The sequence below is a fragment of the Podarcis vaucheri genome (genome assembly GCF_965113315.1).
Source record: "Podarcis vaucheri genome assembly, chromosome: 6".
Taxonomy (NCBI): domain Eukaryota; kingdom Metazoa; phylum Chordata; class Lepidosauria; order Squamata; family Lacertidae; genus Podarcis; species Podarcis vaucheri.
This window is the reverse complement of record NC_138764.1, coordinates 105224476-105245032: the sequence shown is the minus strand read 5'-3', so window position 1 is coordinate 105245032 and position 20557 is coordinate 105224476. Positions and strand designations below refer to the sequence as shown.

Genomic DNA, 20557 nt, shown 5'->3' with positions numbered 1-20557 from the left:
CGGCGGCCATCACGGACACGCTCAGCTCCAAGAAAAAGAAGTTCATCTGGACGGAGCAGGCGGAGCAGTCCTTTCAGGCACTCAAGCGGCTCTTCGCGTCGGAAGAGCAGCTGCTTCATGTCAACCCCAGCAGGCTGATGAGGGTGGAGACAGACGCCTCGGACAGAGCCGTGGGAGCAGTCCTGCTGCAGAAAGACCCGCAGGGGGTTTGGAGGCCGGGAGCGTTTTACTCCAGGAAGCTCAGCAAGTCCGAACAGAATTACACCATCTGGGACAGGGAGTTGCTGGCCATTCATGCAGCGTTCAAAGCGTGGCGGCACTTCCTGATCGGCGCCAAGCACACGGTGCAGGTCTGCACGGACCACAAAAATCTGGAGCACTGGCGCACGGCGCAGTTCCTGAACCAGAGGCAGATACGTTGGGCTGAGTTCTTTGCGAACTTCGACTTCCGAATAGAGTATGTCCCGGGGGACACCAACATCATGGCGGATGCTCTCTCCCGTAAGCCGCAGTATCTGGAGGAGGCAACGCCAGCGGCCGCCATGCACATCTTCGCACCAACAGTGTGGGCGTGCGCTGCGGCAACAGTTGACCTGGAGGCGGTGCGACGAGCGTTGCAGGATGACTCCTTCGCGCAAGCAAAGATGGCAGAGGTGCACAGGGGCACGGCAGCGACCGACGAGTTCCAGCTGCGAGATGGATTGCTCCTCCGTAAAGGGGCCGTCTACGTGCCAGGAGACGAACTTCGCGCCAAGGTACTGCAGCAGCTGCACGCCGCGCCCACTGCCGGGCACTTTGGCAAGGAGAAGACGGTGGAATTGGTCGCCAGAGACTTCTGGTGGCCCGGAATGAGAGGGGAAGTCGCGGACTACGTGGCGAGGTGTGACACCTGCCAGAGGGCCAAACCATTGCACAGACCGCCGGCCGGACTGTTGGAACCGCTGCAAACTCCGTTCGAACCATGGGAGAGAGTGGCCCTGGACTTTGTCACGGATCTGCCCAGCTCGAGGGGCAAGACGGCCGTGCTGGTGGTGGTGGACTTGTTCTCCAAGATGGCACATTTCATTCCGTGTGCTAAGGTGGCCACGGCGGAACAAACCGCCAAACTGTTCATAGACCACGTGTTCAAGGTTCACGGTCTGCCGCGGTCTATTCTGTCTGACCGAGGGCGACAGTTCATCTCGAATTTCTGGCAGAAGCTGATGGGCTTCCTGAACGTCAAGATCAACCTGGCGTCGGCTAGACACCCGCAAACCAACGGGCAAGCGGAGCGGGTCAATGCCATCATGCAGCAGTACCTGAGATGTTATGCGAATCAACAGCCTGCGACGTGGGTGGATTACCTGCCTCTCGCCGAGTTCGCCTACAACAACACGAAGCACGTGTCCACGGGGGTCACGCCGTTCTTCGCCAACAACAGGAGGCACCCCAGAACCTTCCCGGGACTGGAAAGAATGGGGGAGGGGGAGCCGCAGACAGCAGATGCGTTCGCGTCAGAGTTGCAGGAGGTCCACGATCAGCTGCGGCGGCACCTGGAGCTGGCCAAACACGCATACAAGGTACAAGCGGACAAACACAGAAGGGTTGGCGAAGAGATCCATGTGGGAGACTGGGTCTGGTTAGCAGCCCACGCAGTGCCGGCCAGGTCGTTGGCGAAGAAGAAACTAGGGCATAAGCAACTGGGGCCCTACCAAGTCGAAGAGCAGGTCAACCCGGTGGCTTTCAGGCTGGCGCTTCCGGAGGGTTCCAGGATGCATCCGGTGTTCCACAGATCGGTGCTCACTCCCTACAAGGCACCTCACAGATTTCAGGAACCAAGCACGGCACCAAGTCCACTCCGAGAGAGAACCGAGCAAGGGGGAGTGGCACAGGAGGAGCGCATCAACGAAGTCACAGAGATTTTGGACTCTAGATGGGGGGAAGAGGGGGTAGAATACTTTCTCGCCAAGGAGGGCACCCCGGCCAGTGCCAACAGCTGGGTGCCAGGCTACGCTCTAGACGAACCTCTGCTCAAAGAAGAGTTTCATGCCCTCTTCCCACACAGGCCCATGCCAGCTGATTTTTTCGACGACTGGCTTTTCACGCCCACGCTTTCAGCCAGCACGTTCCGGGGGTTCGACTCGGACGAGGAACCGACACGCGACGCACGTTCCCCGGAGGGGTCACCCTCGGGATCTGCCTCAGAACCCTCGTATTGGTGGGACGATAGACCAGAGGAGCAGTGGCGCAGAAAGTGGCTGGAGGGTCCAGGACGAGCGACGCCCCCAGGAGGAAGCGAGGGAGAGACGGACATGGACGTTTTCGGGGACGACCCAGGTTTCGAGCACGGCGGCACAGAGATGGAAGCAGAGGTGACCGTCGTCGACGAGAGCAGGGAGGAAGAACCGGAAGACTTCAGATGGAGGCCCGCCACGGGAAGCGACCTGTACCCGACATTCGTCCCCCTGACACAGCAGCACCCAGCTCCCGCACCGGAAGGAGGGGAGGGGGGAAGAGGGGGCTTCGAGGGGGGGATGGATGTCAGGGGTTCAGGAGCAGAGGCAAGGGCAAGGGAGGAAACAGAGAGCGAGGAGGAGGAGGCAGAAGAAAAGATGAGTGATGACGACGACCCGAGATCTCCGAGTCTTTCCAGTGAATCAGAAGATTCACAGAAAGGAGCACCAGTGGCCAGGGCAAGGGGGGAGCCTAGGGGGACACCCCAGGAGGAAAGGGCCAGAGGGGACTCAGAGGGGAGCAGTTGGAGATCGGGACCAGCGTCACCGCCAGAGAGCAGGGAAGAGGAAGGGGGCCAGGGATCAAGTGCTGGCAGCTCACAACAGGAGGGAGGGCACGAGTCAGGAGTGGCCACACCTCCATCAGGGAGCGAAGAAACGGTCAGACGGAAAGTGGAAGGTTGGGCGCGCGCGCCAAGTTCAAATGCACAGGGAAGTGACGCAGTAGGCAGCCCGGAGAGGGAGCCAGGTCCTAAAGCCCGGCGCAAGGAGACAGAAGGGTCCGGGGGGTCGGCGTCGGAGGAGTCCCGGAGGGAGGAGACCCCGGGGGGCAGAGGGACCCAGAGGAGAACAGTCAGGCGGAAAAGGTGGAGCAGGGCTAGGATATTAAGTTGGTGTACAGGAGGCGGGGACCCAGACAGAGCTTCGCCGATCTAACCATAAGACGTAGAGTTGCACGCAGCAGCTTGAGAATGGGAACTGTAACTCAATAAAGACTTTTACTTAATGATCGCTGGCTAGCGTGATCCTCTGTGAGCTAGGATCGGGGAGCAACTCTGACAGTAAGCTTTTTTGCGGAGAAGGTCCTGACGCTCCGCCATGACCTCCCTGCCAATTTGGATACAATAAAGGAACTGGAGGCCCCTCGACTGTCCTCGGGTCCAGTATTGGACCACTTTGACCGGATATCCCCAGCCGATGTGGACAGACTCCTCCGAGCTGGAAAGCCCACCACTTGTCCTCTCGACCCGTGCCCATCTTGGCTGATTAGAGCGTGTCCAGACGAGGTGCGGGCCCCCCTGGGGGATATCATCAATTTGTCCCTTGGCACGGGGACATTCCCAGGGGAACTGAAGGAGGCAGTGGTGCGTCCGCTCTTAAAGAAAACATCATTAGATCCCTTAGATCTATCCAATTACCGCCCAGTTTCGGATCTTCCATTCCTGGGTAAGGTGATTGAGAGAGCAGCTGCTGAACAGCTTGGTAGGTTTCGGGATGAAACATCGGCCCTGGATCCATTCCAGTCCGGCTTCCGCGCTGGTCATGGGACCGAGACGGCTCTGGTCACCCTAACAGATGATCTCCGCAGGCAGCTGGATCGAGGCGGGTCGGGACTGCTGATTCTTCTAGACCTGTCAGCAGCCTTCGACATGGTCGATCACGAACTCCTGGATCTCTCTGGTCGGGGACAGAGGGTGGCGCTTGGGGGGGGAATTGTCATCACGCCACTCCTTGGTGTGTGGAGTGCCTCAGGGTGCAATTCTCTCCCCGATGCTTTTTAACATCTTTATGCGCCCCCTCGCCCAGCTTGTCCGGAGTTTTGGGCTGGGCTGCCATCAGTATGCTGATGACACCCAACTCTATCTGTTGATGGATGGCCATCCTGACTCGGCCCCAGACACACTGATCAGATGCTTGGAAGCTGTGGTGGGAGCCGGTTGAAGTTAAATCCTTCGAAGACAGAGGTCCTCTGGCTGGGACGGGACGATATGGGATTGAGGGGGCAACTCCCATCTCTTGCAGGGGTGCAATTAGTGCCAGCACCGTCCGTTAAGAGTTTGGGTGTAATCTTCGATACCTCCCTCTCTATGGAGGCGCAGATTGCAGCTATAACAAAGGCGGCATTTTTTCATCTCCGCCAAGCTAAGCAGTTGGCTCCTTACCTCTCTCGCCCTGACCTAGCCACTGTGATCCACGCGACGGTCACCTCCAGACTGGATTATTGTAACTCGCTCTATGTGGGGCTGCCCCTGAGACTGACCCAGAAACTCCAGCGGGTGCAGAATGCCGCAGCGAGACTCCTTACGGGGGCTTCGCTGCGGGATCACATTCATCCGGTGCTATACCAGCTGCACTGGCTCCCGGTGGAGTACAGGATCAGGTTTAAGGTGCTGGTTTTAACATTCAAAGCCCTATACGGCCTAGGACCCTCGTATCTACGGGACCGCCTCTCCTGGTATGCCCCACAGAGGAACTTACGGTCTTCAAATAAAAACATCTTGAAGGTCCCAGACCACAGAGAAGTTAGGCTGGCCTCAACTAGAGCCAGGGCTTTTTCGGCTGCGACTCCAACCTGGTGGAACACTCTGTCACAAGAGACCAGGGCCCTGCGGGACCTGACATCTTTCCGCAGGGCCTGCAAGACAGAGTTGTTCCGCCTGGCCTTTGGTCAGGGCACAGCCTGACTCCCTCCTTTGGCAATCTTTACAATACTTTAGTTTATGGTTGCCATCAATTTTGATTTTAATTAATTCTTATGATGTTTTTATAATGTTGCACTATTTTAGTGTTGTTAGCCGCCCTGAGCCCGGCTTCGCCTGGGGAGGGCGGGATATAAATAAAATTTATTATTATTATTATTATTATTATTATTATTATTGAATATATTAACACAATAGCAGGTTTTTTTTAAAAAATAAACACTTGTAATATTAAGGCGAATGTTTAAATTTGGAAATAATTAAGGATAAGTAAATTATAGACATGTATAATATAAGATGCCCCAAAAGAACCAGGGAGGGAATGGAGGGAAGTCGATCGGATCCACGCAATTCCAAAATGTGGATTTAATACGGTGAGAAAACGTTTTCTTTTCTAATTTTATTATTATTATTATTATTTCTTTTCCCCCATGGTTTATATTTACTGTTTAATTATGAAAATTAATAAAAAACATTATATAAAAAAAGAGAAGATTGGAAAAAATTTGTTGAATATATGGGGGGAAATTGTGTACACATGAAAATGTTGGCAGCATTAAGATAAATTCAACAGTGTAAATAAGTTTAGATGGACGCAAGAATGGAATACTGAAGGGTATAGTTTTTGTAGAATATGCAGAGATATGATATGCAAAAAGGACCATGGGAAGAGAAGAAGGGAAGTCATTGATAGTTTAAGGCAGTGTTTCCCAAACGTTTTTGGGCAACGGCACACCTGTTTACTGAAAAAAAATCTCGCGGCACACCACCATTAAAGCCCCGCCCCGTGACGTCAGCGCGCAGCGTCACGCCGGGAGGGACGAACAAAAGTGAAAGTTTTTTCCCTCCCCCTTGCCGGGGAACCTCCAAGCTTTGGGCAGGCAGGCAGGCAGAGCTGGGAAGGGGGTTTCCAGGGGACACGGCAGCTCCTCGAAAGGCTTCTCTCAGCTGCGCTCAATCCTCCTCGGAGAGGATTTCCCCTCCGGTCCCATGCCTTCGTTTGGGGCATCGCTCCGGCTGCTCCCTCTCCCGCCGCGCAGGAGCGATGCCTCTCTCTGGCTCTCCCTCCGCGCAGGCTGAGGGAGGGAGGGAGGTGCGCGTGTGACCCGTCTCTGCTGGGAGACCAAACCCAGCGAGGCAGAGTCGCGCGGAGGCGCCCAGGCAGCGCTGCCGGCTGCGAGGAGGAGCGCCAGGCAGCAGCAGGAGGCGCGGCCTCTCCTCGCCGCCGCCGCCCCGCCTCTCGCCGCCCGACTCGCCCGCCTCCCTCCAGGCATCTCGCGGCACACGAGGCAACGTCTCACGGCACACTCGTGTGCCGCGGAACAACGGTTGGGAAACACTGGTTTAAGGATGTTAAAATGAGTATTTTAAATTGTGAAGAAATTCTGCTTGGAAGAACTGTGAGCTAGAGACGTGCTGCTTTAATGAAGGAGGCCAAACAAAGCCCTTTGACGCATTTTGGTTGTCTCTCTTTCTCCAGGTAACTGCAGAAGCCGCCATGGCCCAGACTGTTCTTCTGAGTGTCGCCCTTCTGAGTGTCGTCCTCTCCTTCCATGGCACCTTGGGCATCAGTGGCTGCAGAGTCACTCAAACCGGGCTGGAAAACTGTAAGGGAATCTGCCCCTGCGAATGTGCCACTTAAAATCAGCAAGCCAACCATTTATTTATTTTGCATAAAACCCCCAGGTAGCTCAATGCTTGGTGTGTTTCTTGGATAATGATAAAATAATAATAATAATAATAATAATAATAATAATAATAATAATAATAATACAATTTATTTATACCCCACCCTCCCCAGCCAAGGCCGGGCTCAGGGCGGCTAACAACCAATAATAAAAACAAGTTGATTGAATACAACTTAAAAACAAGATTAAAATACAACATTAAAACATCAAAACATCAAAACATTAAAATGCAGCCTCATCACAGATGAAGAAAGGAAAAAAGAAAGAGGGGGAGGGAATCAAATTGACTCAAAGCCAAAGGCCAGGTGGAACAACTCTGTCTTACAGGCCCTGCGGAAAGAAATCAGATCCTGCAGGGCCCTGGTCTCATGAGGCAGAGTGTTCCACCAGGGAGGAGCCAGTGTTGAAAAGGCCCTGGCTCTGGTTGAGGTTAATCTGACTTCCTTAGGGACCTCTAGGGTGTTGCTATATATGGACCTTAAGGTCCTCCGTGGGGCATACCGGGAGAGGTGGTCCCGTAGGTACGAGTGTCCTAGGCCGTGAATGGCTTTAAAGGTCCAAACCAGCACCTTGAACCTGACCCTGTACTCCACCAGGAGCCAGTGCAGCTGGAAAAGCACTGGGTGAATATGCTCCCATGGCAGAGACCCCGTGAGGATCCTCGCCGCAGCATTCTGCACCCGCTGGAGTTTCTGGGACAGCTTCAAGGGAAGCCCTGCGTAGAGTGAATTACAGTAGTCAAGGCTGGAGGTGACCGTCGCATGGATCACTGTGGCCAAGTTGGGGCGGGAAAGATAAGGGACCACCTGCTTGATGCGGTGAAGGTGGAAAAATGTCGCCTTGGCTGTTGCTGTAACCTGCGCCTCCATGGAAAGGGAGGCGTCAAGGATTACACCCAAACTCTTAACAGAAGGCAATGGCACTAATTGGGCCCCCGCAAGAGACGGGAGTTGGTCCCTCATCCCCATACCATCCCGACCCAGCCAAAGGACCTCTGTCTTCGAAGGATTTAGTTTCAGTCGGCTCCCACGAAACCATCCAGCCATAGCCTCCAAGCATCTGGTCAGTGTGTCCAGGGCCGAGTCGGTGTGGCCATCCATCAGCAGATAGAGCTGAGTGTCATCAGCATATTGGTGACAACCCAGCCCAAAGCTCCAGATAATCTGGGCAAGGGGGCGCATAAAGATGTTAAAAAGCATCGGGGAGAGAATTGCACCCTGCGGCACTTCACACACCAAGGAGTGGCGCGACGACATCTCCCTCCCTAGGACCACCCTCTGTCCCCGACCAGAGATAAAAGAGCACAGCCAGTGACGGGCTATGCCCTGTATCCCCACATCGGCAAGGCGGTGGTCCAGAAGATCATGATCTACCATGTCAAAGACTGCTGACAAATCTAAGAGACTTAGAAGTCCTGACCCGCCTCGATCCAGTTGTCTACGGAGATCATCTGTTAGGGCAACCAGAGCCATTTCGGTCCCAAAACCAGGATGGAACCTGGACTGAATTGGATCTAAAGCTGATGTTTCCTCCAGAAACCTACCAAGCTGTTCAGCAACTGCTCTCTCAGTTACCTTACCCAGATATGGAAGATTTGAAACTGGGCGGTAATTGGATAGGTCTAAAGCACGGGTGTCAAACACAAGACCGGCGGGCCGAATCCGGCCCGCCAGACCTCGTCATGTGGCCCGTGTAGCCGCCGTCGGCCGCCAGCCTTCACCTTTTATTCTCGCTTTTTTTTTTGACACAAGAAAGCCGCCTCTTCAGTGCATGCGCGGCAGCCTACAAGCCAGAGAATGTCTGCCCTCTAGTGGCGCCGGCCGTTCTACACAGGAAACCTCCACTTTACATGCATTCAGGAAACCTCCACTTCTTTTTATATTGAGCGCATGCCATCCTGTGATGTGACAGATCCAACGGCTGCCTGAACCCTTCTCTCCTGTACTGTAAGTCCTACAGATACAACCGGCCCTTTGAGGGTGACCAAACTGCTGATGCGGCCCCCGATGAATTTGAGTTTGACACCCCTGGTCTAAAGGATCTAGTGAAGTTTTCTTTAAGAGCGGACACACCACTGCTTCCTTCAACTCCCCTGGGAATGTCCCCGTGCCAAGGGACAAATTGATAATTTCAACCAGGGGGGTCCACGCGGCGTTTGGGCACGCCCTAATCAGCCAAGACGGGCACAGATCAAGGAGGCAGGTGGTGGGCCTACCAGCTTGGAGGAATCTATCCACATCAGAAAGGAGTATCCGATCAAAATGGTCCAACACTGGGCCCGAAGACAGTTGAGGGGCCTCCAGTTCTGTCACTGTATCTAAATTGGCAGGGAGGTCACGGCGGAGCAACAGGACTTTCTCCACAAAAAAGTTCATGAATGCCTCACAGCTGTGGGTCGAATTTGTGCTTAAATTTGGTTGTCCTCCTAAGGACGTTATTGACCTAATTATTCTAAAAAGTTGTGCCGGGCAAGAGCGAGCGGATGCAATGGAAGCTGCGAAGTAAGATTTCTTAGCAGCTTTCATAGCCATCTCATAGGCTTTCATAAGCGTCCTAGAAGATGTTCTTGAAGCTCCGTCACAAGTCCATCGCCATACTCACTCTAGCCGTCTGAGATCCCCCTTCATTTTCCGGAGCTCCTCGGTAAACCAAGGGGCCCAGTTTCGACGGGGTCACAGAGGGCGCTTAGGCGTGATCTTATTGATGGCTGCCAAGAGCCAGTTATTCCTGTCCTCGACAAGGTCATCTAATGAGTCGCCAGGAGGAGCAGAGTCTAGAGTTTCTAATGACATTTTCCTGCCTTTTGCATGCAAATTAAACGGAAGGGAAAAATTTTGTGTGTTTTTTATAGATTGTTTGAGCAGACCACGCCATAGTTATGACCCTGCCCTCATTTTACAGTTTCTGTCCAGTGTTTCTCACTTTTAAAAAATATTAATAATTTTTTATTGATTTTTCCTCATATTTTCCAGCATATCATCTTTTTAAACATCATTACAAAATTTTTGGCTATCACAGCCCTCAACCTCAACTGATGGTGTTCTAAAATCCTTTCTAATTATGCATTTTGTTACTATCGTTATTGCTATAAATTAAAATCTTAATACCTATTCTTAATTCTTTTCACAATAATTTCTATATTACTCCTTACAAAACTTCTTTTAAGCCTACAAGTGATGTCAATTGGTTACAGTTGCTTTCCAAATATGTCAAGTGGCGAGAGTCACCATGGTGTCTTACGTTCTAATAGATTTTTATATCTGTCCCATACCTCATACAATGACTTTCAAAATATGTGGTTTCCAAATCCTTTATGAACTTTTACTTTGCCATACCATAGATATGCATGCCATCCTAATCTGTTGTCAAATCCTTCTAGATCTAAAAGATCTGTATTCTCCAACAATATCCAGTCCCTTAACCAACAAAGGCATGATGCTTCATAATACAATTTCAAATGTGGTAGGGAGAAGCCTCCTCTTTCTTTTATATCTGTTAACAGTTTAAATTTAATTCTTGGCTTCGTCCCTTGCCAGATAAATCTTGAAATTGCTTTTTGCCACTCTCTAAAGATACCAACTCCGTTAATTATTGGGATTGATTGAAATAAAAACATTTTCGGTAGCACACTCATTTTAATAACTGAAATCTTATGCAAAATAAAAAAAATCCTTCCAGTAGCACCTTAAAGACCAACTAAGTTAGTTCTTGGTATGAGCTTTCGTGTGCATGCACACTTCTTCAGATACCTTCTTCAGATACCTGAAATCTTCTGCATTAAGGATAGTTTCATTCTTCCCCACACTTCTAAGTCACTTTTAGTACCATTGCATACCAGTGTGTAATTCTCTTTAAATAAATTTATATTTTTCGATGTTAACCAGATTCCTAGATATTCAACTTTTTTAACAACTTCTATTCCACTCTGATGCTGCAATGTATCAATCAAATCTCAGTTCATATTTTTCATTAACATTTTTGGATTTTTCTTATTTAATTTGAAACCTGCTACTTGTCCGAATTGTTCTATTCTTTCTAGTGCTTTTCTAGCACTAGTTATGGTTCTTCCACTGTTCCGAAGGGTAAAATTAGTGGCTATATTTTACAGATTCCATTTCCTTGAGCACTTTAATAGGCTGCAAATATTGGCTTGTGCGTTTAACAGACTTGGATAGTTCTGCTCTCTTGACTCAAATTAAACCCTTAAATTTTAAGGGGGGGGAGGTAATCTTTTGTAATATTGTTGCATGATATATGAGCATTTCCAGAGCAAGATTATAACATTTTTGCAAGCAAGGAAGAAGATCACAAGAATTCCACCCCACTGGTTCCTCCGCTGGGGAGCATGATTTATAAGCAAATTTCAAGATTTATTTATTTTTTATAAAATTTTTATTGGTTTTTCACAATTTATATAAACACAAACAATACACAATACAAACAAACAAACACATAAACAAACGTGTATAATTTCAAATCCTTTTTTCTTAAACCTTACTTCACCGACTTCCCCGTACCTCCCCTTTCTGCATCCCAATTTCCAAATTTGTTTCAGCAAATCCTCCCCCTTGAGTTTATCTGATTTTCCCTTGTTCTTTTCTTTTACGTAATCTTTTACAGCTGTAGTCCCCTTTTTTCTATAACCTCAACATTTTAGCACTAATTAATTTTACAATATTTCTTAAGATAAATTTTGAATTTCTTCCAATCTTCTTCCGCCGTCTCTTTCCCCTGGTCTCGGATTCTGCCAGTCATTTCAGCCAGTCCCATATAGTCTATCACCTTCATCTGCCATTCTTCCAAAGTGGGTAGATCCTGTGTCTTCCAATACTTTGCGATGAGAATTCTTGCTGCTGTAGTAGCATACATAAAAAAGTCCTGTCTTTCTTTGGCACCAATTGGCCGACTATGCCCAAGAGAAAGGCTTCTGGTTTCTTGGGGAAAGTACATTTAAGTACCTTTTTCATTTCATTATATATCATTTCCCAGAAAGCCTTAATCTTCGGGCACGTCCACCAAAGGTGATAAAAAGTACCTTCAGTTTCTTTACATTTCCAACACTTATTATCAGGCAAATGGTAGATTTTTTGCTAGTTTGACTGGGGTCATGTACCACCTGTAAATCCTTTTCATAATATTCTCTCTTAAGGCATTACATGCCGTAAATTTTATACCGGTGGTCCACAACTGTTCCCAGTCAGCAAACATAATATTATGACCAATGTCTTGTGCCCACTTAATCATGGCTGATTTAACTGTTTCATCTTGTGTATTCCATTTCAGCAACAAGTTATACATTCTTGACAAATTCTTAGTATTGGGTTCTAACAGTTCTGTTTCTAGTTTTGATTTCTCCACCTGGAAGCCAATTTTCCTGTCCTGTTTACACACCTCCATTATTTGATAATAATGGAGCCAATCTCGTACTTTAGGCTTCAATTTCTGATTTATAAGCAAATTTCAAGATTAGTCCCCCTCTCAAGATCACTTCCTTATTCCTTTCCAGTAAACTGCTGTCTTTTGCAATGATTCACCCATCACGGGAGTGGGGGGAGGGGTGAAGGGATGTTTTAAACAAACGCTGACTGCCCCATTAGGGTACCACTTGACCTTGCTATGCCACTGGGAGAGGGAGGACCTTCCAGCAGGAATTTCTGCCAGGCAACATCCCAGTGGGGAAATATTACAGATCTGCACAATTCTGTGCCCCTTGTTCCTGTGTTCCGTGAGGTGGGACTATTGTCCTTTGTTCTTTTTCTCTTTTCTGTCTGATGCTAAAGAGAGAGGGAGCCATGTTGCAGTGCTCCGTGTGTGTTTATACGTAAATAGATTAGCCAAAATGCTGAGGTCTGTTACACATGATATGCAAACTTTGCGGATCCCTAAGTGTGCCAATTTCTGTTGGCATCGGTCGCTGTGATGTTCAGGCTGAAGAAAGCTTTTGAAGCTCCCAAACGATCGACCAGGAGGGAGGGAACATGCCAGTCGGGCATGTGTCTCTGCCAGGGTCCTACTCGAGTGTAGGCTGAACTCCTGACAGAGGAGCCTTAGATTGGTGGCCAACTCTGCCTCCTGGTTGAGGCAAGTTCCCTACTTTGACCATGCGCTATGCGCAAAACTACTTCCTTTTGTCTTCCCCAAATCTTCCAGCATTCAGCTTTTAGAGGACAAGGATCCAGAGATTACGCTAAGGGTTGCCAAATTTTGTGCGACTGCCATAAAACTTAGGGAACAAGCTGTACTACCAAAATGATTAAGGTTTTAAATGACAATTTTAGGTTATATTTTAGTGATCAAGATTTTATATATATATTTTAACTGCTATACAGTCATACCTCATGGTACGTTTGCTTCAGGTTGCGCGTTTTCAGGTTGCGTTCCGTGGCGACCTGGAAGTACCGGAAAGGGTTACTTCCGGGTTTCGCCACTCACACATGCGCAGACATGCAAAATGACGTCACGTGCATGTGCAGAAACAGGAAATCATGACCCGCGCATGCGCAGACGCAGGTTGCGTTCCTTTCAGGTTGCGAACAGGGCTCAGGAACGGATCCGTTCGCAACCAGAGGTACCACTGTATCTGTATTGTCTCTGTTATACCCAATTGCAATTCAATGTATTCCTGTTGTGTTTTATGATTTTCCTGATATTGTAAGTGAGCCGGAACTGGTCTGTGAGTGTAATAATAAAATTCATTCATTCATTCATAGAATCATAGAATCATAGAGTTGGAAGAGACCACAAGGGCCATCGAGTCCAACCCCCTGCCAAGCAGGAAAGACCATCAGAGCACTCCTGACATATGGTTGTCAAGCCTCTGCTTAAAGACCTCCAAAGTAGGAGACTCCACCACACTCCTTGGCAGCAAATTCCACTGTCGAACAGCTCTTACTGTCAGGAAGTTCTTCCTAATGTTTAGGTGGAATCTTCTTTCTTGTAGTTTGGATCCATTGCTCCGTGTCCGCTTCTCTGGAGCAGCAGAAAACAACCTTTCTCCCTCCTCCATGTGACATCCTTTTATATATTTGAACATGGCTATCATATCACCCCTTAACCTCCTCTTCTCCAGGCTAAACATGCCCAGCTCCCTTAGCCGTTCCTCATAAGGCATCGTTTCCAGGCCTTTGACCATTTTGGTTGCCCTCCTCTGGACACGTTCCAGTTTGTCAGTGTCCTTCTTGAACTGTGGTGCCCAGAACTGGACACAGTACTCCAGGTGAGGTCTGACCAGAGCAGAAGACAGTGGCACTATTACTTCCCTTGATCTAGATGCTATACATCTATTGATGCAGCCCAGAATTGCATTGGCTTTTTTAGCTGCCGCGTCACACTGTTGGCTCATGTCAAGTTTGTGGTCAACCAAGACTCCTAGATCCTTTTCACATGTACTGCTCTCAAGCCAGGTGTCACCCATTCAGCTTTTGCCGTTACGAGAGAAGGAGAGAAAAAATGCTCCATCCACTCTCTTCGTGCCGCGCACAATCTCATAAACCTGTCAGCTCACAGAAGTGGCTGCTCACCCCTGTGGAGGAGCTGAGGCGCCAGCTTCCCAGGCAGAATGTATGGGGCCGACGTCACCCAGCGCATGACGCCACGGGCATGGCATCGGATGTTGGAGGAGCTGAACACAGTGGCAGCGTAGCTTCAACAGTCTGTCGGCGCTCCTCCTCTGCCACCACCAGCCGGGCTGCTTCCCTTTTCCTTCGCTGCCATGGCAGGAAGAGGAAGAGGAGGAGCCAGATGGCTGCTGGCACGATGCTTTGTTCAGCTTGGCCTCCTCTACCCCTTCTGAACATTAGGGGGCAGCCCCCTCCCCCAAAGTATCGGGGGTAGGGCAAAAGGACTCTGCCCCTAGGAGATGGTCCCAGGGCAGGCGCACTCCCGAGGGGGGCAGGGCATGGAGGGTGACCTCCCAGGCGCGGGATAACCCCTCGGGTGCACAGAACAGCGTGCACGCCCTGCAGCTGGGGGCGGAGCAAGCCCACTTGGAGTCCTGCAATGCGCTCTACATGGGGCTACCTTTGAAGGTGACCAGGAAACTACAACTAATCCAGAATGCGGCAGCTAGACTGGTGACTGGGAGTGGCCGCTGAGACCATAGAACACCGGTCTTGAAAGACCTACATTGGCTCCCAGTACGTTTCCGAGCACAATTCAAAGTGTTGGTGCTGACCTTTAAAGCCCTAAACGGCCTCAGTCCAGCATACCTGAAGGAGCGTCTCCACCTCCATCGTTCTGCCCGGACACTGAGGTCCAGCTCTGAGGGCCTTCTGGCGGTTCCCTCACTGCGAGAAGCCAAGTTACAGGAAACCAGGCAGAGGGCCTTCTCGGTGGTGGCACCCGCCCTGTGGAACGCCCTCCCACCAGATGTCAAAGAGAAGAACAACTACCAGACTTTTAGAAGACATCTGAAGGCAGCCCTGTTTAGGGAAGCTTTTAATGTTTAATAGACTATTGTGGTTTAATATTCTGTTGGAAGCCGCCCAGAGTGGCTGGGGAAACCCAGCTAGATGGGCGGGGTTTAAATAATAGATGATGATGATGATGATGATGATGATGATGATGATGATTATGGCGGACATTTTGACAGCTTGGGGTCGTTTTGACAGCTTAGGGTAAGCTTGGAAGTCACAGGCGGGCAGTGTGCCAATGTCACCCCCCTCAGCAAAGATACCCGGGGCAATCTGCCCCCACCGCACCCCCCTGCCTGGAACATGCTCCACAGCCTTCTATATCAAAGCGTATCATCTGTTTGTCACCAGAACCCTCCATTGCAGAAAGCTCCCCACCCCATACCTAACAGGGAAAAGAACAAGCCATAAATTTCCAACAATTTGTTTATTTCGAAGGGTCGGACACATCCAATGCCAGCTTCTAGGAGGATCTGGAAATCGGGGGGAGCCGAAGACGGGCGAGGGCCTCGAATCACTCCCAGCCCCGCCAAGCCAACAGCGGCCCTTGGGACAAGAAAGCCGCTGCCTCGCGCCTCGGAGCGCTCGCCGCAACTGGCAGCTCATTCCTTGGGCTCCATAACTCGCTTGCGCAACAGGAAGCTCTTGAGGGTGGGCTTGACGACGCCTTTGAGGGTTGCCCAGCGCTTGGCTCTCCGGGTTCCCCGGTGCTCTATCGCGGCCTGGGTCTGCAGGGACTCGGTCACCAGGTCCGGGGTGTACGCCTGGAACATGGGCTGGAGGTCTGTGTACTGGATGCAGCGATAGATGCGGGGCTGCAGAGAGAGGAGGACTCAGTCAGGGAGCCCAAGAGAACCACGCGGATCTCGAACCCTGTTTCAGCCCAAATGTGTGTTTTCTCCCCTTCTTTTTATTTAATTCTTTGTTTTTAAAAATTAAATTGGTTTATCATTGCACGAGCCAAAGGCCACAACGATTTCATTGCGATTTTGCAGTACAGAAACCTACAAACCTAGAATTAGGACCCTCGTACCTATGGGGCCGCCTCTCCTGGTACGTCCCATGGAGGACCTTACGGTCTTCAAATAAAAACATCTTGGAGATCCTGGGCCACAGGGAGGTTAGGCTGTCCTCAACCAGAGCCGGGGCCTTTTCGGCCGTGGCCCCAATCTGGTGGAACGCTCTTTCACAAGAGACCAGGGCCCTGCGGGACTTGACATCTTTCCTGCAAGACAGAGCTGTTCCACCAGGCCTTTGGCCAAGGCACAGTCTGACCCCCTCCTTTGCTAATCTTCACAGAACTCTAGCCCAACGATTGCCATTAATTTGCTTCTGAATTGATTTTATTCTGAATTGATTTTAGAATCTATTTCAATTAATTGACTGTGTTTATATGTAAACTGCGCTATTTTTACTGTTGTTAGCCGCTCCGAGCCTGGCTTTGGCTGGGGAGGGTGGGATATAAATTTTTAAAAATTTATTATTATTATTTATTAATAGAATTACACACACACACACACACACACACACACACATATATATATATATATATATATATATATATATATATATATATATATATATATGCAGGTTTTGGTGTCTTCGGGTGTCTTCCCGTGTAAGAGTCGGGGTGTCTGTGCGACGTTTCGACGAGGTCTCACTCGTCATCTTCAGGCTGGTGCTTTCGGCTTCTTGTTACTGGAACAGAGCAGAATCTGGTGTTTGAGTTCCTATAAATACTGTTGAGGGGTGTGGTGTATAGCCTCCAACGTTCTGGGCAGAGAGGAAGTTCCTAGATTAGTGTGCCTTTTCTTCTTTTGTTCCTTAATTACTTGAGGGATATCTTGAGTGATTTCATGAGTGATATTCTGAATACCACTGGGTGGGTCATTAAGTGTAGATTAGTTGCTAAAGCTTTTGTGTCTTGACCTCTTGAGCTTGTGAAGAGTTTTTCTGAGAAGATGGCTGTGCTGCATTTAGTTGTGCTCTGGCTTGGCTTCGTGTATAGGGGCGAGCTGTGGTTCTGTGCCTTGTGCCAGCCAGATCTGTGTAGGGATTGCAGGTGGGTGCAGCATCCGGAGGTGCCACTATAGTTTGGCTACTGGATGGAGTCTGTAATATGTCTGTGGAGAGGGTCTGGGTTTGGGTCTGGTGTGGTTGATTGGTGACGGCGTTCTGTGTGCCTCTGGTTCTGGTGTCGGTTTTTGTGGGGAGGGCTAATTTCCAGATGTCTGGCAGGCGGGACGTGTCGTCACGCTTGTTCATGTTGTGAGGGTGTTTCTCTATCTCGATGGCTTCCATGATTATTCTCTTGTGGTGATGTTCCATGTTAAAGAGCAATTTGGAATCTGCAAAATTAATTTCGCCATCTTCTCAGAAAAACTCTTCACAAGCTCAAGAGGTCAAGACACAAAAGCTTTAGCAACTAATCTACACTTAATGACCCACCCAGTGGTATTCAGAATATCACTCATGAAATCACTCAAGATATCCCTCAAGTAATTAAGGAACAAAAGAAGAAAAGGCACACTAATCTAGGAACTTCCTCTCTGCCCAGAACGTTGGAGGCTATACACCACACCCCTCAACAGTATTTATAGGAACTCAAACACCAGATTCTGCTCTGTTCCAGTAACAAGAAGCCGAAAGCACCAGCCTGAAGATGACGAGTGAGACCTCGTCGAAACGTCGCACAGACACCCCGACTCTTACACGGGAAGACACCCGAGGACACCAAAACCTGCATTCCTGTACCCGTGAAAATCTACGAAAGCATATATATATATATATATATGCATTATATAATTACATCAGTAATATGAGGGGCTGGAAGCAGAGTTGCCAACAACAAGTTCAAACCTAGCTCAGCTTCAGATTAAACCTCAGAATTTCGAAAGCAACTTATGGCAAAGCAGGGTGATTCATAATGAAGTATACGGTTTCCAGATGCTGTAAGACAGTAACAGGCGATGACACGGACCACAACTGCAAACCATGAGGCAGATGTATTCATAAATTTGTGTTCCACTACTGGGGGAAGTGACGTAGGCGATAGCGCGTGTGTCCCATGACTAGTCAGGCAAAATGGCTGCGTCTGCAGTGGAGAGGGCGTTTTGTGTTCTTGAACTGAGCAAAACGCAATCTGTAACTGTTGTGTGACAGCATTTTAGATCGCGATTCAGAAGAAAACATCCAAGCAGAAAATGTATCTACGATTGGCATAAGAAGTTTGAAACTATGGGCTGTTTGTGCAAACTTAGAAGTCCTGGACGACCATGTGTATTGGAAGAAGTCATCAATAGTGTTTGCGATACCATTCAATGAAGCCCAGGAAAATCAACATGTAGGGTGAATCACATTTGGGCAGAAATGGATTACTGATTCGATGTGTGTTGTGTGACAAAGGCTGCAGACATAGAACATCTCTGACTGTTTCTAAAAAAAAACTTTAAACTTTCCCCTACAATTCTGTTACAGGTAACATAAGATATATTACATTCTTCTTCTTTTTATAGTGCGTTGAAACTGTATACTTCATTAAGAATCACCCTGTATTATCCAACTCTCCAATTCCTCATCTCTTTCTTTCTTTCTTTCTTTCTTTCTTTCTTTCTTTCTTTCTTTCTTTCTTTCTTTCTTTCTCTTTTTGCTGCCAGTGCACAAACAGCCACTTTATGTGTCAAAAAATTATTAGAGTCACTCAAAGTGAACTGAACCTTTTCTGCAGAGTTACCCATTTCCGTCAATCAGCATATCAATTTGCAATCACAGTTCACTGACTTTCAGGTGGAATGCAGATACCCCCAGCAAAGAATGAGAAGCCAGGGGGATAAGAGAAGCTCCCTCCTTGTTGCTGTATTTGAATAATCCATATTATCCATTTTAGCCTCGCCCCAGAGCCACCCGCCCATGTCTGGCCAAACGTTCTGACGCAGCGATGTTCCAGACATTGGGGAAACAAGTGGCAAAGCAGGAAATTCCTAGGCAGTAACTAACTCAGACCCTCCAAGTGTTCCTATTTTCCAGACAATCCTGGATTTAGAGAAGCCATCCCGGTTTCCGATTTGATCCCGCAATGTCCCGCTCTTCTTTGTTGTTGTTTAGTTGTGTCTGAATCTTCGTGACCCCCTGGACCAGAGCATGCCAGGCACTCCTGTCTTCCACTGCCTCCCGCAGTTTGGTCAAACTCATGCTGGTAGCTTCAAGAACACTGTCCAGCCATCTCGTCCTCTGTCGTCCCCTTCTCCTTGTGCCCTCCATCTTTCCCAGCATCAGGGTCTTTTCCAGGGAGTCTTCTCTTCTCATGAGGTGGCCAAAGTCTTGGAGCCTCAGCTTCAGGATCTGCCCTTCCAGTGAGCACTCAGGGCTGATTTCCTTCAGAATGGAGAGGTTTGATCTTCTTGCAGTCCATGGGACTCTCAGGAGTCTCCTCCAGCACCATAATTCAAAAGCATCCATTCTTCAGCGATCAGCCTTCTTGATGGTCCAGCTCTCACTTCCGTACATCACTACTGGGAAAACCATAGCTTGAACCATACGACTTTTTCTTTAGGACGTCGCTATTTTCATTGGAGACATGTTAGAGGGCATGGGGTTACTTGAGCTCCCACCACCCCTTCACCCCACCGACTCTCATCTTCTCCTGGAGCTCACTTACCTGGTCCTTGTGGGCTACGTAGGCCTTCATTTCCGGGAGCTGCTTCAAGACGGGGCGCGGAAACTTCTGCTTGTAGGCACTGCCCAGGATATCGCTCTTCTGCGCTCACCGAGGGATTTAAGCCAGAGAAGTCGCTTAGCTGGGCCCTCCTCCCTTCCCCTGCCTCTGGCTCCCCTCCCCTGAGCTACCCATTGGTCCCACCTGCCTTTCCCATCCCTGCCCTGCCCTGGAGCCATAGAACCGCAGAGTTGGAAGGGAACCCCAAAGGCCATCCAGCCCAACCCCGGCAATGGAGGAGTGACAACTAAAGCATCCCTGACAGGTGACCATCCAACCTCTGCTTTGAAAACTCCGAGAAAGGAGAGCCCACCACCTTCCACCTTCCGAACTGATTTTAGAATGAATTGATTTTAGAATGTATTTCAATTAACTGATTGCAATTTTATGTAAACTGTGTTACTTTTATTGTTGCTAGCCGCTCTGAGCCAGGCTTCGGCTGGGGAGGGCAGGATATAAATAAAATTTTATATATATATTTATATATATATATATATATATATATATATATATATATATATGCAGGTTTTGGTGTCTTCGGGTGTCTTCCCGTGTAAGAGTCGGGGTGTCTGTGCGACGTTTCGACGAGGTCGAAACCTCGTCGAAACGTCGCACAGACACCCCGACTCTTACACGGGAAGACACCCGAAGACACCAAAACCTGCATTCCTGTACCCGTGAAAATCTACGAAAGCATATATATATATATATATATAAATAAAATTATTATTATTATTATTCGAAGTGAGTCCGTTCCACTGTCGAATGGCTTGTAGCGTCAGAAAGCTCTTCCTAATGCTTGGTCTAGAATCTCCTTTCTGTGAGGTAGCCA

General features: G+C 49.0%; 1 protein-coding gene across 2 annotated transcripts in view; it reads right to left on the bottom strand.

Moving 5' to 3' along the window:
- Positions 1 to 15423: 15423 nt before the first annotated feature.
- Positions 15424 to 20557, bottom strand: part of EFCAB8 (EF-hand calcium binding domain 8) — a 69742-nt gene continuing 64608 nt past the window's right edge. For both annotated transcript variants that reach the window (XM_082225830.1, XM_082225831.1), the window contains exons 27-28: positions 19669 to 19767; positions 15424 to 15826 (exon numbers count right to left, since the gene is read on the bottom strand). In XM_082225830.1, coding sequence (XP_082081956.1) covers positions 15614 to 15826; positions 19669 to 19767 — 312 coding nt within the window. In that variant the 3' untranslated portion in view covers positions 15424 to 15613. The remainder of the gene's footprint in view (positions 15827 to 19668; positions 19768 to 20557) is intronic.